The sequence below is a fragment of the Parasteatoda tepidariorum genome, chromosome 1 (genome assembly GCF_982258835.1).
Source record: "Parasteatoda tepidariorum strain Cologne lab strain chromosome 1, Ptep-v5.0, whole genome shotgun sequence".
Taxonomy (NCBI): Eukaryota; Metazoa; Arthropoda; class Arachnida; order Araneae; family Theridiidae; genus Parasteatoda; species Parasteatoda tepidariorum.
Window position 1 is genome coordinate 96,216,739 of NC_141755.1, and position 22,329 is coordinate 96,239,067.

General features: G+C 31.0%; 1 protein-coding gene across 1 annotated transcript in view; it reads right to left on the bottom strand.

Annotated features, from left to right (window-relative positions):
* Positions 1-22,016, bottom strand: part of LOC107441930 (uncharacterized) — a 37,921-nt gene extending 15,905 nt beyond the window's left edge. The window contains exons 1-6 of the mRNA XM_087169274.1: positions 21,884-22,016; positions 19,216-19,321; positions 7,705-7,791; positions 3,733-4,022; positions 1,130-1,196; positions 992-1,009 (exon numbers count right to left, since the gene is read on the bottom strand). Coding sequence (XP_087025400.1) covers positions 992-1,009; positions 1,130-1,196; positions 3,733-4,022; positions 7,705-7,791; positions 19,216-19,303 — 550 coding nt within the window. The 5' untranslated portion in view covers positions 19,304-19,321; positions 21,884-22,016. The remainder of the gene's footprint in view (positions 1-991; positions 1,010-1,129; positions 1,197-3,732; positions 4,023-7,704; positions 7,792-19,215; positions 19,322-21,883) is intronic.
* Positions 22,017-22,329: the final 313 nt, after the last annotated feature.

The window sequence follows — 22,329 nt, forward strand, 5'->3', positions numbered from 1 at the left end:
AATAAACATACTTTTTTTTCAGCTGCTTTAAATTCTAGACTATCAAATTTTGAGGGGTAGCCGCAAAATTGAATATGATCTCAATACTTTGGTCAAGCTTCGCCTATACACTTTTAATAAAGTTAATGGAATTGTGCAACCAAATTAGCATATGATATTAAAGTATTAAAGTGGCACTTCTATGAAATTCCATTTTCGCTAAAACCAAACACTATTTTTCACCAGTTATATGTTTAGTTATTTTTAAATATGAATTGTGCCACACTATTTAAGACATTAATATCAACGTGTTTTTTAAAAATAATTTTTTGTTCTAATTCTCATTAAATATGAGCTAGTTACAATATGAAACGATTTGATGCCAATTTGGCAGAATTTACGCCAACTTTCCTGATCGACAGGATTTTACACTCGCAGAATTAAAGCAAAACACGAATTTGAAATAAATTATTAGAAATTGAATTTTCACCTTTTTCTTAAGCAATCTTTATGATTAAAAAATCTGAAATACGCTTTTGCAGTTACGTTAAAATTGCAAAATCATAAAAACGGTCGCTCTTACTGTGCTATTATTTGTTTAACAAAATTAAACCAGAATTAAATTTTCTAAATGGGTAATTAAAAATTAAACTGTATTCTTTCCTAATTTTATTTAAAAAATATATATGTTATTTAAAATAAGAAAACTGATAAAGATTTTGGATCAATATAAACGAAGAAGCAAATCAGTGAGAGACAGGAAAAATTAAATTTAGGAAAAGTTGATATAATGAAAAATACCGCGGTTCCCCCGTGCTCTTACTCGTTGCCCTCATTAACTCACCTGCAGGGGTTGCGGAGCAAAACGAGCAGGGGAAATACCCTTTACCATAATCATTTTAATATTTAAATGGTACGTCATACTGTTGCTGATGAATGTAAGATAATAACGGAAGAAAATTTAATTTCGTACGAAGGTCTATGAAGGTTAGGTGAAAGAAATATTACTTACTTGTAGCAAGAGTATTTCCTGTAATTGAAAAAATATTTATTAAAAATATTTTTTTTATTAAAAATATTTTTGTTACAGATACTATAATCATACTAGATGGTTAGTGAAACTAAAAAAAAACACATGTTGCTAACTTACCTTTTAAAACTATATCTTTAACTGCTACATATGCTTCTTTAAATGGAATGTGTGCTTTTATAAGTATCTAAAAATAATAAAATAATAAGTATTGAAAAATTATAAGTAATTATAAGTATAAGTTATAATAAGTATCGAAGTATAATAAAAGTTTTCAGATTTCATTCGTTTCTTAAATGGAAAAAATCTATTCAAAATTATTTAATCTTTAAAAGTTTGCATTTCTATGTAGAGGTTGCTTTTTTCTAATATGATAGAAAGTAAACTTTTTTGTTAATTACTATGCTAAACCTTTTCCAAAACTTTTTGCTGCTTTTAAATTATTGATTTGAAAATAGCTGTTTAAATCGAAGGTTAAAAAATTGTTAATAAGATGAACACCATGAGGGAAAAAAGTGTTTTAAAAACAGTTTGACAAAATTTTATATATTTAAAATTTTTGATGGATTGTGAAAAATAGAGAAAATAATGTCTTAATCGGGAACAAATCAATTTAACCAAAATACTTTCTGGCGATTAAGATACCAGTTAAAATAAAGCTTTAAAATTGATACTTTACTGTAAAATTATTTTAATTACAATGAGACAAAAAAAAGGTGATTGCAAGTGTACTAAATGTATAAGAAAGTATTATGAAACACTTGAAATTGCAGATGAAAAGGATCAAAAACTAAATATAATTGAAATACTTCGACCAACTGATGTAATTTAATGTTTAAATCCAAGAAAAACATCCTCATATGGATATTGGAAAAAGCGTAGTATTTGTAACCATTTATCGCTCATCATCGACCCGTAACTTATAACTTTAAAATAGAAAAATTCTCCGTATTAACATCAACTTGTTAATTCAGATTTTAATATTGTCTCTTATCGACAAAATTAGTTGATATTCAAAATATTTCCTTTAAGAAATCAAAACTGAACTTACGGCTTTATTATAAGTTGCGGAAGAAATTTAAACGCAATTCCAATGCAAAGAAATAATTAAAAAAAATCTAAAACGTTGAGAAAAAGTCGTATATATGATAGAAAATGCATTGTTGGTGAGTAAATATTACATTACGAGAATATGATGGATTTTATTTTATACCAAACAGGAGCATTAATTTCTAAAACCACTTGATAACTAGTGCAACCCTTTAAAGACCAAATGATAAAACTCTGCAACCCATTAATGACCAGACACCAGCATTGAGAAGCAAATTATTTTTACTTCATTTTCTGAAAATTAGTTTAAATTTCGTGGAACATGTGAGAAACTGTGTCCAAAAGGTACAAACGGACTTTAGAGAAGCAAAATTTGTATGTGCATTTCATTTTCGTCAAGTGCATATCTAAAACGCGTTATAGCGTTTCGAACTGCAGTGCGTTGGGTCTTTCAATCTACTGCAGCAACGTGACATCAGTATTCTTTCGCCGTTGTTGAGATTTTGACTACTTCACTTAAAAGATCCGATGTGATGCAGGAGATATAGCATTCGCCTCCCTATGAGGTGGAACAGGGATCGAATCCCAACACTAATCGATACGAATACTGCATCCGGCTCACACTGACCACAGTGCTGACGTAAAATATCCTCAGTGGTAGACGGATCTTGGGTTTGAGTAACCTTGTAATCAGGTTAACCGTAGGACGTTTCGGTGTTTTTACCTTTCCATCTAAAGCAAATGCGGGTTAGTTCCATCAAAAAGTTCTCCACGAAGGCAAATTTCTCCCAATACCTGATCTAGGAGTTCTCTTGTCTTCTGGATCGTGTTCAAAATTACAAGGCTATGAAGTTGAACATTGATAGTCGTAAATCGCCGTAACTCTTCTTTTAGAAATTGTATCTGTTTTCATGGGCTTTGGACAAATTCTGGTACTTTTCATCATCACAATATGTTTGTTACCTTTTTGCAATGTTTTTTCTTTCTTTTTTTTTTTTTTTTTAAATTGATGCTTCGCCTATAATGTTTGAACACTCAAACTCCTAAATTCTATTTTCTGAGTAACTACTATACTATACTGAGTAACTACTTGTTAATTCTAAGATTTCACTAAATTCTTTGAGGCCTTCTGGTGTTGCCATGGATCGCAACCAAGCCTACTTTTTTGAATCCTCTTTTTCTCTTGCTGAGAGGTAAAATTCCTGGAATTTGATACCTTAAGTACTGTTGTGTCAGCTGTGATTATATTCTGAGTTACAAACATACTATATTTAACCATGTGAAACTGTTTCTTTTTATTAAATTTGCACCCCTACTGAAGACGCGACATCAATATCTCTTCTGATTGATTCTGTTTATTTTCTTTGTAATGTTTGTTTGTACTTAGTTCATTTCTAAGTAACGCTGTTTTGAATATGTTTGCTTATGTGATTGAACTGTTGCGTGCACTTCGAACTTCTCCGGAGTGTCCCCGGATGCCCCCTTGCGGGGGTGGGGCGGGGTTAAGCTAGTTAATGGTAGTCGTGAACTCAAAATTGAGTTGGCTATTCAATGATGGGTATAAAATAAGATTTTACTTAAGAAGTTTGCTTTCAGAGCTGTCCCAAAAACAGGGACGAAACTGAATTTGCAGTTATCAAAGCTAATAAATGATCCCAAAAACAGGAGTTTACCCTGTGTTTAGAAGAAACAGCAGGCAAAAGAACTTCTCTCTCAGTCCAGGATTTCGGAAATTCATGAGCATAGTTCCCAGTCTGAGAAAATATCTGATGCTGTCCACCCCCACCGTCCGCTGTTCTCAGATAGATTCTTAAATAGACTTCCGATGTACCATAGATCTTGTAATTGAATGACATCCACTCTTCCTGCTCTCTTGGCTTAAGCCACGTGGTTGTAATCACACCCACACCGCAGTTCGGATACTCGCATTCTTTTAATTCAACAACATTGCTTCCATCCTCATCTGAAGAACAAAGAAAAAAAGGCAATTAATTTGCGTAAGGTGATATTATACAATTTAAAATTTATAAACATATCGCTCATTTGGTGAAACAATGACGTAACTGCAAAATCAAGTTACGTCATTGTTTCACCAAATGAGCGACATAAAAAATATTATTTTTCCTTTGAAAAACAGCGACCAATGGCAAAAGAAGGACAAATTCGAATTAATTTTTTATTTATTTATTTATTTTATTTATTATTATTGTTTTTACCTTTCCTTTAGATATTTTAGCGGGAATAGAATGTTCTATGTATCGCTCATTTGGTGAAACAATGACGTAACTTGATTTTGCAGTTACGTCATTGTTTCACCAAATGAGCAATATGTGAGTCTATGCTATAAAGATGTATAGAAGTTGCTTGCTTGCTTTCGTATGCCTGTCCAGGCAGAGGGATGCGATTGTTCTTGTTTTTTGAGTAGCGCTATCTATAACCAAGAATTCGACTTCTGCTACACCCATTACGTCACGCCCGTTTATAGGGCGGATCCATTCATACATCCATTCATTCATCCACAGATCGTAATTTTGAGCTAAATCAGAGAATGATCAATCTCCAATTCAGTACCCCCAGAGGTATTGATTTGTTATGGGAACATGGAGGATTTTGCAACTCGACAGATTTAACATGTATCAGCCACCATTTTATTACACGGGGGAGTCTTCGGCCGGCAGGGTTCGAACCCACGAACTCTCGGACATGGGCCCAGTGCTCTTAGAAATGAATGAAGTATAATATCACGAAGCGCCTTGTTTGATCTGATTTCTTCAATATTGAGAATATTATGCAAATATGTTATTTGCGTAACATCGTGCGTAATTATATATATAGTTAAATTTCGTAACTTTTAGTTTAAAAAAATTTTAAATCCCCCTAAGAAATCGTAATTAATCTCTTTAATTAAAATTTAAAGTGCTATAAATCTCCTTATTTTAACAATAAGTAATATTAAAATTTTATTTTGGAAATATTAACTATTATGTATATTTCTGCTTAATTATAGCTTGGCCATATTAGTAGAAGTATTATCAATGGCCATTGTTAATACTTCTACTTCTTATAGAATTGTTAGCCATATGCAGTTTTTATTGATGCTATAATGAGGAAAAAAACTTTCTTGCAGTTAAGCAATTTTTTCGTATTGCAAATTCTGCACTCACAATTACTTTTGCAAATATGTTTTGCAAACTAAATATTCAGCAAAATATATAATTTGAAGAGCAAAGTTCACTTTAAGTCTTTCTTTATAGTTTGTAATTTATTTCTGAGCTGCTATTTATTGATATATTTCTTTATTTTACTATTCTCGAATAATAAGTTTTTAAATAGTGAAGTTTATAATTTTTTTTATCAAATGTATACATCAACGAGAATATTTTCATATTGAAAAAGTATTTTTTAATGATATTAAACATTTGAAAAATACTTAAAAATTATGTCTAAAAGAAAAAAATGATTTTTTAAAAAAATTATTTTATTATAAATTTTGTCATCTTCTATGTGATTTAAAATTTTAACCCATAATTATATATATATATATATATATATATATATATATATATATATATATATATATATATATATATATATATATATATATATATATATATATATATATATATATATATATATATATATATATATATATATATATATATATATATATATGCTCATATACACTCACGTTTGTAAAAATTGCAACCCCATATAGGAATTATGTAAATTGAATAAAGCTTTCATGAAATATAAAGTTAGGTAAGTAAATGGTTAGAATTACAAAGCGAATGCTTAAGAGTGGAACCAGAACCGGCTCCTTATCTGCCGTTTGTCCCATGTATCTGAAGAAATGTCAACATGTTTAAATCAGTTTATCGTCCTCTGGCTGCGATAAGCGTTTAATTAGAGGTCAATATGTCTCGTTAAAAGCGGAGGGCGAAATATCAACAGTTAAGGTAGTTCCTAGGCAACACCGTCGGTTTGCGAAACGGTGGATTTTTGAAGAAATCACAGCCCGCGCGTTATGTAATGACACGATAAAGATGCATGCTTAGAAGAAATGGACACAGGAGAAACAGACAAAGCAAAAACCTGGCAGCTTGGCCCACGATGGAAAAACAGTCCGAGATGACAGACACCTCATCTGCATGGTTATGCCGTCTTCCTATGTGTTAGCACAACCTTGGAGCACGGTTAGTGTTTCATTGTCTGATTCCATGGTTTGTCGCTGTTTGTTATAGCATCAATTATGTGCAAAGGTTTCTCTAAGCAGGATTCTTCTGTCGCTGAATAATAGACGCCTTCGACTTCAATGGGCTAAGCAAAGCAGAGCCTCTCCTCTCACAGTGTATTATTCAGTGCGATACCAAACAAACGTTGCCGGGATAGATGTTGGGCTCATTTGCAAGTGGTCGTGAGTTAGATTATCAAACGACCGAAGATTCCAAAAATGGTTACTGCTGCACGCTAAATCTGTCGGGGGTCACAAAGTCCTCCAAAATCTCATAACAAATCAATACTACCTCTGGAAGTACTAAATTGGAGATTGTTCTCTGGTTTAGGTCAAAATTACGATCCGTGGATGGATGGTGTGGGAATGTGTCCTTCCTGTAAAATGGGCTGTGACGAATGTATCTGTCAGAAGTCGAATTCTTGGCCATGGATAGAGCCCCTGAAAAACAAGATAAAGCGCACTCTTTTGCCTTAAAATAGGCTTGTTAGTACTGACAAGTGGCATAAGACAACAAAATACCGAACAAAGAGTTGGCACTATAGCGTGGGAAGCTGTTGGACATAACTGTTGATCCCATTTAGAGCAAATTGCAGGAAATCTCAACAATGAACAATGATCGAACATTAAAAAAATTGTGAAAAAAGAGGTCCTCCGCAATCTTCGATGCATTTCGGGAGTTGTATTTCAGTTAGATAAGGCCAGTGCACAAGTTTCTGAGATTGCACAGGCCTTCTTCAGTGCACAACAGGTTTCGTTTCTTCCAGGGTATTTCCTGATTGTGTCGTCCTTCATCGAGCATGCCCGGGATTTCATAGTTTGGCAACTCTCTCGCAGAGCTGGTTGGATGCGTGGTGAAACTGCACTTAATTGCCGTGGTCAGATAAAATGCCATTCCCAGGATTGCACTCAAAATCTGATTAATTCAATGTCGCAATGTGTACAGTCCCTATCTCAGCGTGGTAAACACACGAAATATTGATTTCAGACATTATTTGAACCCTCTATCAGTAAAATGAGTAAGAAATTCCATTGATTTCTGACAATTTCTTCATAGTGTTTCAGTTTTTACAAGCATTAGTGTACATATAATCTATAATTATATTCCAATATCTTACATATTTTCTATAATTCTATTTCTTTCCAAGAGGATAGAATTATAAAGAAATATAAGATTAAATTCATATCACAAAATCTTTGATGAGAACCGAACTAAACCGAACTAACTTTCGGTTTCTATGGCAATAAAATACAGCCAAAACGCTCGCATGATGTTATCAAACATAAAAATATACAAATATTTGCAACAAATCTGTCATCGATGCATTAACATATCAAGATATAATATTCTTCTGGGGTTTGTTTTAACAAGAGATAGACAACTATTCAATTTGCACGCAATTTTGCGTTTTACCTGTTTTGAACACCCATTTCAGAGCAGATTTGTCATCGTGCAGCCATTCACACGCAAGTTCAAATCCATTCAAACACTGTCCATTCGCTGAAATCACAAAAATGATATTTTTTATTAGTTATATATATTGAAATGATCTTAGAGTGTAAATTATTTCCCGCTGTTTGATGTTTTGAAACACCTGTCAACTTGACATGCATGTTCGCATTAGTTTTCGATTGTGTTTTTCTTTTTTTCGTTTATGTACTATTTTGTGACCACCTATGTTTAAATCATTTCGATTTCATTCTTTGGAAAAGAATTCTAAATGCATATGATACCGCTAAAGTGTAGAAGTCAGTTATTCTACAGATTATCTAGCTAATGTACAGATTAACTAGAGTGATCCGTTAGAGTGCCAAAAATCAGTTATTCTGCAGATTATCTAGCTAATGTACAGATTAACTAGAGTGATCCGTTAGAGTGCCAAAAATCAGTTATTCGACTGATTATCTAGCTAATATACAGGTTAGCTAGGGTGATCCATTAGAGTGCCGAAAATCAGTTATTCTACAGATTATCTAGTTAATGTACAGATTAACTAGGGCGATTCGTTAGAGTACCAAAAATCAGTTATTCTGCAGATTTTTTAGTTAATGTACAGATTAACTAGGGCGATCCGTTAGAGTACCAAAAATCAGTTATTCTGCAGATTTTTTAGTTAATGTGCAGATTAACTAGGGTGATCCATTAGAGCCCCAAAAATCAGTTATTTTACTGATTATCTAGCTAATATACAAATCAACTAGGGTGATCCGTTAGAGTACCAAAAATTGCTCAGTTTCTTAAATTATTTAAGTAGTCTGGAAATTACCTAGGTAATCTGCACAGTACCAATTAGATACTCGTTTAGAAGAAAATATGATCTTTACTGGAAAATCAGCAACGTTTCGGAATCCTAAAATTGACATATGTATTTATTTATTACTTGCTAACTAAAACTATTAAGTAACTGCATTCTAACAATCATCAATCACTTTAACCCTTTAACGCAGATGGGATACTAGTGTCCCTTCTATATATTTAATTATATTTTGGAACTTTTTAATTTTAAGAATACAGTCAAACAGTTACTAAAAAAATCTATAAGATTACCGAAATTATATTTGTACTAAAATATAAAATCCAAAATAAATAGCATGAAATTTTTCTTTTCATTCATATTCAAAAAATTATCAATATTTGGTTTAGTGAATTAAAGAAATTTCAATGATGAATACTTGTTTCTCTTAGATATAAATAACTGCAAATAAGTATAAATTTGAAAAATTATTTTTGAAAGTGAGCCGCGTTTTGAATATTTTACCTTTTACGTAGAAAAAGATGCCAGTATTTCATGATGTATTAAAAACTGGAAATAGTTAAATCGCTAAATACAATATTTATCACTTATTTTGACCCAAATTAATACAAAAAAAAAGAAAAAAAAATATGTTTAATAAAAATTCTATGACAAAGGGTTAAAAACAATGATACAAATAATCAAATGGTTCAAAATATTATTGTAATTAAGGAAATTAACGTACGGTGGTTTATCTATTTTCCAAATCTAAAATATCAAGATAATAAACGCAATAAAAAATTAAAAATTACATAGAGAAGCAAACTTTTGACCTAAGAACCTAACCTAAGAAAATTGTGGAAAACTCTTGATTCCGCACTTTAACGGATTACCCTACTAAATCTGCAGATTAGCTTTGTAATTATATAAATGTCTTTAGAGCTGTTAGAAATTTCTCAAAAAAAGTGGTTAAATAACAATTTATTTAATTTTTATTTTACCATATTCAAACAGAACATTCAAATAAACATAAATAAGATGATATTCAGACTGATAACTGAGAAAAACATTTTGTTATAAGCTTTCACCTAATACGGTTAAACAACTAGAATTCATTCGCACCAACTAGATCCATTAAATGAAGCCACTTAGTTCCTTGCGGCCGGATACATATTACAGCCGGGAGGGCTAATCTGTCAATTTCCTGCCCGACAGAACGGGGGTTCGGATACCAGAGTTCCTCCATTTCCTTCAATGGATAAAGAGTTTTTAGTATTCTGCACGCCCCAATTTGCGACCCTGGGCTCTTAGGCAGCGCCATAAAGCTGCTAAACTATCTCACATGTCCAGTTAAATTTCCTTTTTACGGTTTTGAAACCATGATAGTTGTAAATGGTTTAAAAACCATATAATTTAGTATTTACAGTTATTTAATCATGGTTTCAATACCGTAAAAGTAACAAAAGTTCTTCAGCGTAAACTGTATGGTTAATTAGAGGGACAGACTGTTCCCCGTTATTTTGTCATGATTTAACAATGAAAATTCCATCAGTGTAGTAGTAACATAAATAATGAGGGTGATAATAGCAGAACATCCTATTTTCTAGTATTTATAACCAATAATTTTAATACTGCTATACTTTAAAGTACCGCTATTAGGGAAAAAGTTTCTTCTTTTTTCCTTAGCACCCGATCGAGAAAAAAAGTATTTTTTTCTTTTTTGAAGAAAATTTGTTAAAAGGGTTATCAATCGAGACTACATAAGAGCACCAATTTCCCATCATTTTGTTGAGTAGCCGTGGGAATTATAATTCATAGTTTGTTCACGAATTTAGGCTTCATAATGATCACGCACCTCGGAAGTTTCGAGCAATTCACATGGGGAACTGCAGAGGCGACTTCAAATGAATTCTGAGAGATTAAATATACCTAACTCCACGTGTATCACTTAGCGAGGATTATTTAGGGTTCTTTCCCGGGTAATTTGACGCTAATGTTAGAAAATAAACACGTATCACTAATTTTTAGGTCGATGACCTTTTAACTGTGGTATAATTTTCATTCAGACTTTTATTTCCTTTTGAAATTGTAAAGTTATGGATTGTGACGAGTTTAAGATTTATTTATTTCCAAATGAAATGCATTTTTTGGTTCGTTTTTATTAGCTCGCTTTTGTTTGTTTAAGACAATCAAATTTTCTCGCAATCAAAATTTCGACCGCTTTCCAATTAGCTGGAGCATTATTTTTAAAATCATTATTGGAGATATGTGCTTGATGACAATACTGGTTAAAACCAGTATTAGAAACAGCGGTTGATACCAGCGGTGAAGAAATGTTTGAAGCCAGTATCGTTGAAGCCATTATCGCTTTTTGACCGTTAAAAATTGAGCATAACTATTTTATCGCCTAATTACAAAAGTTATACGTTTTGTGTTACAAGTCTAAGAAAAATGAAAGAATGTTTTTAAATTTTTTATTTTATATTATCTTGTCTGAGTATTGTATCTGTTACTCATTAGTTTGTTGATGCCCGAACATGCACGAAATTTTGATTTATTGAATTCTTCTCTTGATGAATAGTAGGGGAGAGTGGGGTCAATTGTAACAGGGTACGATTGTAACAGAGCAAAAATTTCGAGTGTCGGGTTCTAGATTTGGTTCCTAGGTGGCGCACAAGGTGTATTTAATAAATCTACATGTACAGTCCGCAAAAAAAAAAACGAATCACCCTGAATAACTTTCGTTCTAATGATCGGATTTTCTCGAAGTAAGTGTCAATCTTAATGGTTCCGGGGGGTGACCTCAAATATGCTAATTAATTAGTGCTAACTATTAATTAAGTTACGAAATCAGACACAAAAACGTACTTTCTCTGAATAAACATGTATTTTTTTTTACATATTTGGATTACTAACCTTCAAAATATAGGGGGTAGCCGCAATCTGGGAAATATGGTTCCCATAGTTTGGTCAGGAGAGCGATCCAAAGTTCGTACCCCTTAATGTTAATTTCACTTTATACGTTTTTAGTCATATTTTTAAAACTATTAAAGCAATTCAAAGAAAATTGCACCCACTCATAAAACTCGATTACCCAAAGATAATTTCATGAAAAAAATAATTTTTAATACTTATTAATTATTTTTTATTATTTAATTAAATTGAGGATGAAAAATTTTTGAATTATAAGGTATGAATTTTTTTATACCATATTAATCTGCATGTTTTTCAATTGAAAAATCTAAAGTTTCAACCGTTTTTATTTATTAGAAGCTGAGAAAAATTAAAACTAATTATTTTTATAAAAATAATTTGGCGACAGTAAAGAAATAATTAAAAGGGGCGATTAATATTAAAATGTGATAAACTTGCGAGGAACTTGACTTCGCCCGCGTAGCGTAAAATTTCATTCATATTTTTTTCGCTAATAATCATTTGCTAATCTTTTTATTTTTATTTCTTTCAAACTAGTATAAAATGGGATAGTTCTTTTTTAGTCGTTTAATATTTTATTTTTCGATTTAGTAAAGAAATTTAAATAAAAAACACTTTATTCAACGAATGTCTAGTTTTATAAAAGCGTGCTTCTGATAGAATATCATTATACACCAGATTGTGCTAATTTAATGTGATTATTTTTTATTTTCTGATTTTGTTTTTCAATAACTGATACAATTTAAATAATATACATACGTATGCCTAGATTTGGAGTAATATATTTATAAATTTTTTGAATATACATTTCATAAATATTAATAAAAATACGTAGTCAGCATTTTTTAGCATCTCTCACAACATCGCAAATTTCTCAACAGCTTATAGGGTAAACTAACCAATGAAGGAACACTTAAGCTTAGCTTGCCTTTAAAAAAAAATCATAAAAATTTCTAAATTTGTTATTAAATGCAATTGTTTTAAGCTTTTGGTTGCTTAAATAATAAGTAGTAAGATAACCAAGTGAAGGAACAGTTCTTAGCAGTGAATAAACACTAAATTTTCAAGTGAATGAATACTTAATTTTCAGAATGTTTGATGCTCGTTAGGAATCCATAGGCCACAGAAATGTCTAAAAACAAGATTTTTCTTGGAATTGCAACATATAACCACAGTTAATGTGGAAAATGTTACTTTTTTTCAGTCATGGAATGGAAAGTAAAATATGTTTGAATACATAATTTAAATTTTTTTTTAATTGTTTTCCTCACAGTTTAATAGTCAATTCTAAATTATGAATGTTTATTATTGTGTAATCCGATGAAGCTTTTATTATTATTATAATTAGATCACTTTTTTGTAAGATATCTCTTTTCCCCATATTTTTTGAACTTCTTTTTTATCTTAAGTATTTTTTTTTCTCTTCCTCATACTTTCTGCTTTAACTTTTTTTCAGTTCTTTCAATCTCTTTAAATTTTCGTTCTTTTTCTGAAGTTAATGCAAAAAAGTAATTTATTTCTTTTTCTTTTGATTTAACTTTTCTCTTTTTTCCAAATTTTTGGCCACTGTAAATGTATCTTAGAAATTTCTTTTGATTTTCCAATACCATTTCTAGAATTTCTCACTGGATAATAAATTAGAAAAAGGAGTTTCGAAGTTTGTGTAAAATCCATCTCTCATTGACTTATATCTAGTGGATCATCAGCAGTACTTACCATTTACTTGTGGAACCGATCGTTTTTGCAACTAACAGTGCCTCAAGAGGAATTATCTCAAAATCAGTTTTCAAGATACTTTCATTATCAATGTTAGTTGTCTCAGCTTCAGTGCCAAAATTTGATTAACCAAATGTTCTTTAAGAAATAAATTCTTCAATATTGAGAAAAGCACAGGCTATCGGATATTTGGGGGGTTAAACTTTTCTGTCAGTGTTCCTTTAAAAATTTGCCACATAACTTGTGAGATTTCCATCTCAAGCTTCTGAAGAAATAGTGCATCGTTACTCTCGAAGCATGTGTTTTGTTGATAAGCTGTCTCGCTCATTAACTCTTGGTGTCTGCTTTGCATGCATTCGTTAAACTCAACGTTTCCTACATCAAATGGAAAAATATCACATTTCATGAAAGCATTTTAACTTCATCAGTTAATGCCTCAAAATCTTATTTGAAAATGGATGTAAAAATTTTCTCGACATATTGTTTTACAATTCTTTTGTTTTCAAGATCTAACGGGAGATTTCAATGAATTAGGTAGAAAACTGAACCAGAAAATTTGTTTTGATAAACAAAACTTGCTCAGTTTCAAATTGATGTGAGATTTATACCTATCCAGAACAAGCGAAATAGGGACTTTGATAGCATTTTTAATTAGCCATGGGTAGAAACATTTACAATATATTTGTAAAATGTTGCTGCGATCATCGTTTCATTTCATGAATCGCTTTTTCCAATGAAATATATAGCAGGGACTGATTCAGTAATATCTCAAATAATTCTTCAGTAAGGAAAAACTACCAAGGGAGGTGCTTTTTCTTTTCTGGGTACTTTAGAATGTAAATCCTTACAATTTTTAGGGCCAAAAATTTTTCCCGTTTAAGGGCAGTATTCAACTCTTACTTCGTCCGCATTGAAAATGCAATCACTTTCTAAAAGGATGCCAGGGCTACTTCCCTCCTAAAGATTCTTCTAAAGTTCTTAAAATCAGTATTTCGAATATTATTCTCGAAGGGAAGTTTTGCTTTTTGAAATTATCTTCGCATTGCACTGAGTCATCGGTGGATGTCGCCCTAAAAATCCTTTACCTGGATGATTGTCTTTAAATGGATTTTTCCTACCAGTTCCCGTTTGGACATTAAAGACCGCAATAAGATAAAAATTTGGCTAATTATTGGCACAAAAGCCTGCAAAGAAATTTTCCATTCAAGCTTTTATTATTATATTTAGTCAGTAAACATAATTTATTAAGGTGTCTAAGGTATGATGTAATAACTATTCACTACATTTATAAAGATAATAAATAATCTAAAGATAAATTTCAATTTTAAACGGAATTTTTTGATGTCCTTAAATTAAAATGTTAAGGCTTGTAGCAATAAAAAAAATATAAAAAAAATACTGCATTGATTTTTTTTACAAAGTAGTAAATTATTATTTTTTCAATCTAAGAACCTGTGTCTATAACTTATTTGAAACTTATTTTAATATAGAGTGAAATAATTTAATTTGTTGTGTAACTAAATGGATCATCCCAAGAAACAGAATCGAAAATATAATAACGTCATTGCTTTAAAAAAATAATGGATGATAATAAAAATAGGCATGTTTCGAGCGTCCAATAATAAAAGTCACAAGTTATTCAAGCCTGACCAGTCTTCAGAATGGGCGCTTATATTTGAACGTACGAAACAGGTTGACTTTTGCTTCCCTCTTCATATGTTTTGAAGCCAGTTGAGTTTTTATCGTCAATTATACTGTTTTACATTTGGGTCTTGATCATTATTTTGATAAGGATTTTACACTCGTTAAAGTAAACATATGCATTTTCATATTTTATCAGGATTCATGTGGTCTTTAAAAACGTAAGAGCATCAATATTGTAAAAGTTATATTTAACTTAGAAGTTAAAATTTTGAGACCAGATATTTTGAGTTAATGAAATTAAATATTTTATCTTTTAAGTTTTTGTGCCCCCATTTCAGTATCTTAAAGATCTTACGAGCTCTGTTTAAAAAGAAAGTATCAGATATATATAAGAAAACAAATTAATCATAGTAGCAGTATTTGGTGGTAAATGTAGCGTATCGTAATTGAAAAATATGCTGTGCGACATTTTATGGTGAATTTGCGAACGTAAGTTTCGGAATGTATCGAAACATTTGGATGCTATTTGCTAATCATTTTTATCCAAAGAAAACCATGTAAACTAAATATCTAGCAGAATGAAGCGATTTTTTAAACAATGAATCCTACAATGTGCAACATATTATTTCAATATCTTATTCTTAAACATAACATATTTCAATGTTTTTAAAATGGCACTAAACATTCAGCAATTCCTTGAGTTATAGAAAAAAGAAATATCGTAAATTATAGAAAATCTTGTAAATGTGCATTAGAATTACTATACAATTTTTAATTTTATTTCTCATGTACTTTTTTCTTCTTCAAACTTTCTTGCTTAGAAGACTCAATTAAAGCTGTAAAAATGTTTATCCCTAAAATTTTGTATTTAGCTATAATAAGTTATGTTAATTTAATTTTAGTATGAAATCCTCGAATAAATATAGCAAAAACAGCATAATCTATATAATATCAGATAAAAAGTTCATGTATTTAAATTCTAAAAACTTAGAAAATCATAAATAATTTATAAATCGATACAAATTTTCTTTTCAAAGGGGATTAAAATATTTTTTATTTTTTTGCTTTTTGGACAGAAATCAGCTTAAAAATTGTCTATTGCCTAGAAACTTCGAGATATTTACTATTAATAAATAATTATACCTCTCCCATCAATCACAAACATTATTTCAATTTTTTTTACAATCAGAGCGTGGTTGCCTAGCAACCTAGTAAAATTACGCATTCCTCTTTTGAATTAGTCAATGGGTTATCTTAAAATATTCATTTGCGCAGGCGACTTTTTTTGGCGGTATTCTGGACTATCGCCAAATATATAAGCCTTTATTGCAACCCAATTTACCACCCAATTTTTCTAAAATTTTGTCTACCCCCCCTAATTCAAGTGCCTAGATTCCAAATATGTAAAAAAAATATATGTTTATTCAGAGAAAGTACGTTTTTGTGTCTGATTTCGTAACTTAATTAATAGTTAGCACTAATTAATTAGCATATTTGAGGTCACCCCCAGGAACCATTAAGATTGACACTTAGTTCGTGAAAATCCGATCATTAGAACGAAAGTTATTCAGGGTGATTCGTTATTTTTTTTGCGGACTGTACACACCTGATGGAAACCATTTTTATGTACTTTTGAAAGAGTTACATCACAAAAGATATTTTCACGCCACGCAAGTACTTTTTTTGGTATTAGAACATTATATTGTAACAAAGTAGTTTTGTTTAAACAAATGAAAATTAGTAACCGAATATGTAAGTGGACACTTTAATTAACATTTCAATAAAAAAAAAGATTAGTTTTGCGAATTAACTAGCATTGTTTTTACAAATGAAGCTGAAATGTCGTCTTGGGGACAATTGTAACAATAAGTAAAGGGACGATTGTAACAGCTGAAAATAAATAATCTTATGTTTACAAACCATTACTTAACTCTTTAAGAATCACCAATAGTTTCCTATATCATTTATATTATGTTGCATGTGCATTATTTTATTTGTCACCTTTCACAGCATAAATTAAAATTTTTAACCCCTTAAAGTTAAAAGTTTAACCCTTTAGGTTTCTGCTCATTATTATTTTTACTCCTAAAATATCACAACTATTTTGATCAATAAAAAAATATATCACAACTATAATAATATGTATAATTAACTATGTTTCAGTTGAATTTATGAACTGTTACAATTGACCCCGTAAGTGGGGACAATTGTAACAACTGCACGACTGTCGAAAATTGTTAATAACTAATAAAATAATATTTAAAATCAGTTATTTATTTTTTTTTCTAGTAGAGGATAGTCTACTTTACTCGTCTGTCAATTAATACTAATAATATATTGGATTTTTTGTTAGTTAAAAATAGTTAAGTAAAAAATGTTACAATTGACCCCACTCTCCCCTACTGTTTAGTACTTTTTAATTTATACGCTTTGTGTCTAAAAGGTTGGAATTTTACCCTCAAATTTTTTGACACTTTTTGAAGAACTGGAGCATTCCCTTCAAATCTCTGTTGGAGCTTTTTGCCTAACAGCCATGTTGGTTCTAATAGTTTCCTGACAGCTACTAGGCAAAATATCTCCTTTTTAACGCGAAACAGGAGTAGTATCAATCAAAATTTCCATTCCGACTTTAATAGGTAAAGAAATAAAAGGTTAAAATAATAACAAAATAAAATGAAAAATTTAAAACTACGTTTTTAAAATAGATTCTAAAGGAGACAAACGTTTCAATTTTGTTAGACATAAAGAGCATAACTTCTTCGTCACAGAAGTCTGAAAAAAGGATTCGTTCCATGTTTTTTGTATTGTGTCTGAATGAAAAATAAAATTGTTGTCTCCCGTTGAGTTTACATGGAAAAAGTTGTTTTTAATTTTTTTAAATTTTCTTATTAAGAAAAATACTCTAACAATAAGCATCGAATCATCATTGACGAAAAATTCCAAACAGTCATAAATCACCTATTAGTGTTATTGTCTACAATGTTAACAACCAAACCAATCTAACAATAATCTTATAAAATAATTCATTTTAACAATCTTTAATATTAAAAACATCAAATTAAAAAATTCATTTATTAGTTGCTCTTTAGCAGTAAAGGAAAAATGCTGTCAAATGACTGCTAAAAACTTTCAGTTATTGTTTTCTACTATTGCTAAATCGGATGTGTAAACGAATGATCCTGAACCTGTATAATGAACCTGCTGAAGATTGACATAGTAGCAGACGATTATTTCCAAAGACATAATAGCAGACGATTATTTTCACAGAACATAATTTAAATTGCAGTTGAAGTCATATTTAACCAGGTTGGCAAAAAGCATGAAATTAAAAGAGGACATATTGTGTTGGTGATTCACGTTTTCTCCTTGTTTTTTTTTTTTTTTAAAGGAATCAGTAGAACATTCCTTTTAAACGCAGAGCTATAAGCGATAAGCAGAGAGCTCGCCGCACTTTACTATGCTCAATACTCAACTCAACATTCCTTTTCTTCTTTTTAGTTGAACTTTCTTGTGTTTTTTCTCACAAGGTGAGACTTTTTTGTTAAATTAAACATTAAAATTTTATTCGATTTTGTTTCGCAATGTTTTTTCTGTGCTACATTTATGTTTTTTTATTTAGTAGTTAAGAATAAAAGGTTCTTTTGGTAACGACGACATAATGAACCTTTTGAATAATTTACCCTAAACCTTTGAAAATACCATTTAAATGTCGAGTGCGTCAATCAATATACTAATTAGTCTAGCAGACACTAATCTTAATTTATTATTTTCGTGTCAGAAATATAAAGCTGAAGCGAAAATTTCGTACCACCGTTTCTTAACTTTTCAATTGCTAATATACGATAGCTCTAAGCACAGTATAGAAAATAGATTCAGAACCTTTCTTTAAAAAATTCTATTTATTATTACTTTTATGCTTTCTATAAAATAATGCGCGGAAAGAACTTTTTGGAATACCCTTCTTCTACAGGTTGAAACTTGTAGACATCGCAGAATTTAAAAATATGAAGTTCTTCTGAAAAAGAAAACTCGAATTTAGACAATCTTCTACAGATAGCGCTCTTTTATTCTTGCCAAAACATCGAAATTGCTATGATATATTTCGAGTAAAAGTTCCAGTTTCAAATAACGTTATAGCTAATGCTTCGAGATAGACAAAAAGTGGTTAATATTTTATGTCCCAGCCGAAGTGCAGAAAAAAAAATCAGATTTTTTTGCACTTGGCGCTTTAGAAATTTCTTTTTTTGTGGATAAGGTTTATATTCAAACTTCAATTTATTCATCTCGGCTTCAGTTTTAACTTCCAATATTTTTTAAAGTTTTAATTTGAAATAACAAACTATTTTGGAAAACATAAAAAAAGAAATCTTTGTTCGAAAACTGAAAAATTAACTCACCTGCTTGGGTATTGATTGAAAGGCAGAAAAAGAATAGAAATTGAGTAATATGAAATATAGTAAGAGACTGGGACGATAAATTCTTCATCAATTTGATTATCACTGCCTGAAATAAAAAGTAAACTGTAATGTTCTTTTATAAACGGTTACTTCGAAATTACAGGTGTGAAGCAACGGAAAGACAAACTCATTTTAAATTTTAAGTATTCAAAATCAATCAATCAATCTTGAATAAACACATTATTTTCTTAAATTAGTTTCGAAAAAAGTTATAAGTGTGTAAGCAAATAATGAATGCACTCGTTCTTCAAATACCTTATCAATCATAAATAGTTAAAATTAGAAAAAATGTTGAAAAACCAGTTTTTTTTTATATAAGCAGCTATGCCAATGCTAGAATTATAATTGCACATGTTGTCCATTGTTAAATTTGGCAATCTGCATCAAAAGCTATGATCAGACTTTCATGAACGAAACATGGTAATGGCATAATAAAAAAATGGGAATTTTATGTAGCAAAAACAAATCATAAAACTACTACAAGATGGCAGGAAATAGCTTAGTAGAGACTATAACAAAAGTCAACAAAATGTAACAATCTCCTGCTTGCAATCTTTTTTAACGGTAGGCACTGAACTCTCGGTCTTCGCCTTGGAAGTGTTGCTCATTTAACGTTACATGGTGGACACCTGAGAACATAAGTCCCGGAGGTGAGCAGTATTACTCACACCATACTGCCACAAATGTCCGTCCATAGGGTAAGCCTCATTCTAACATCACGCAATATTATATTATATTATATTATATTATATTATATTATATTATGTTACATCCGGCGTTGAACAGCCGATCCAGTTTTGGGTTTACGACTACTAATATTCAACTCTGCAGCCCTGTAATTTTGAACCAATCCAGAAGACAAGGAAACTAATGGATCAGTATCCCCAGAGGTATTGATTTGTTATGGGAACATGGAGAGGACTTTGTGACTCGACAGATTTAACGTGCATCAGTCACTATTTACTACACGAGAGTCTTCGGACGGCGGGGTTCGAACCCACGAACTCTTGGACGTGGGTCCAGTGCCCTACCGACCAGGCTATCCCGGCCCCACATCACGCAATAGAGAACAACACAGAGAAAGAAGCATGAATGCCCTGAACGTTATTCGAACCCTCAGCCAATGGTTTCTTAGTCAGACACGCTGGGCCGGCCCTATTTTTGAAAAAGGATATCTATCATTATCTGAGCGGTGGTGGTTCAGGGGATAGAGCTTTCGTCTTCCAATGAGGTGAACCGGGTTCGAATCTCAGCGATAGCTGGTTGAGATGAATTCCGCCCCCGCTCGCATCGACCGCAGTGCTGACGTAAAATATATCCTCAGTAGTAGATGGATCATGGGTTAAAGTCCCCTTCTCGTCTGGCTAACCGTGGGAGGTTTTCGTGGTTTTCCACACCATGTAACGCAAATGCGGGGTTAGTTCCATCAAAAGTCTTCCACGAAGGCAAATTCCATTTTGGCCATCGAAGCAATTGATGCAGGAGTTTCTTTGTCTTCTGGATGAGGTTCAAAATTACAAGACTACAGAGTTGAACATTAGTAGTAGTAAACCAAAAATTTGGTCAGCTGTTCAACGACGGATATAAAATAAATCTATCATTATCCAATACATTCTGAAAGGGTGAGATAGTATGTCCAACCATTGATTTATAGTGTATACCGGCTTGGAATGTTATTTACATTATTGATTTGTTAATTTGGCTGTGTTACTTTTAAGTTCAGATAGGCAGGCAAATAGACAGATCCTAGACATAGCGGAAATTATTTGACTTTGAATTTTTATTATTTGACTTTCAATTTTTATTAAAAATAATCTATAAAATTCATTGAAAAATTAAGAACTATCGAAAATTTCTTATACCAAAAAAAAAAAAAAAAAAAAACTGCAAAACATAACTCAGCAATATTACTAGTGAAAACATAAAAAGACATAAGATTGAAAAGGAAATAAAGCAGAAAAATGAATAGAATTCTTAAAAAATTGAAAAATTTAATGACATCGTTTTTCATGTTTTAAGTATGAAAAACAGCAATTTAGCATATGATGGTAAAAATATTATTCATTTCCGACTTTTAACACATTCTTAACATTATTACAGGAGAGTTTTGATGTCAACGATCAGTATAAGTAAATAGAATTTTGGACAATCATTTAGAATTCAAAATTATACAAAAATCTTTTTTTTGAAAAAATCTCATTAATAGTTTTTAATCATTGAGAATGAAAATTGTACTCATTTACGAGGAAAAAAAAAGAAGCTTTTATTTCTGTATTCAGATGCAAAGTTTAATAAGAATAATTTAAATGATTAAATTCTGTCTTGAGATATGAAATTTGATAAAAATAATTTAAACTATAAACTTTTGTTTTAGTACGTAAAAATTTATGAGAATAATTAAAAATATAAAATAACGCTTTCAAATGCGAAAATTTATAACTATGATTTGTAATATAAAGTTCTTTTACTTTGTATATAACTGATGAACACTATTAAATTAAATTTAAATAAAATGGTGATAAAATTTAGTTCATATTGTTTAAAAAATTTAAATTAAATTAGTTCTAAATATTCAACAATAAATTTAAAATCCAGGAAATGATTTCACCTGTTGAAGAAGATAATGATCGCCTGCCTCTCTCTCCAAGTTCGAACACTTTTCTCTGGGTTCTTGATCAAGGGCGCTCAGTTCATTAATCCCACTACATATATACGGGTGGAGCAGATGTTCGAACGACTCAGAAATAAAGGGGTGGGGGTTCGAAAAGGAGGAATAAAACAATCACGTGATTAGTGACTCAAGTCCATACTTAATATTTCTTCCAGGGATTCATAATAGCTGAAGATAAAAGGTTTGTGTTCGAGTTGGTAACCCAGGGTAACAGGTTCGCGTGTTCGACACCTTTGTCAAAGAAGATTCATCAGAAAGATGAGTTATTTTGTTGAATTTGTACACGAATACCGATGGTTGAATACGTGTTGGAATGGGAAGTCTAAGCACAAACCCAATTTACATATTGCGAGTGTGAAATGTATAGTCTGCTAGTTGTATTT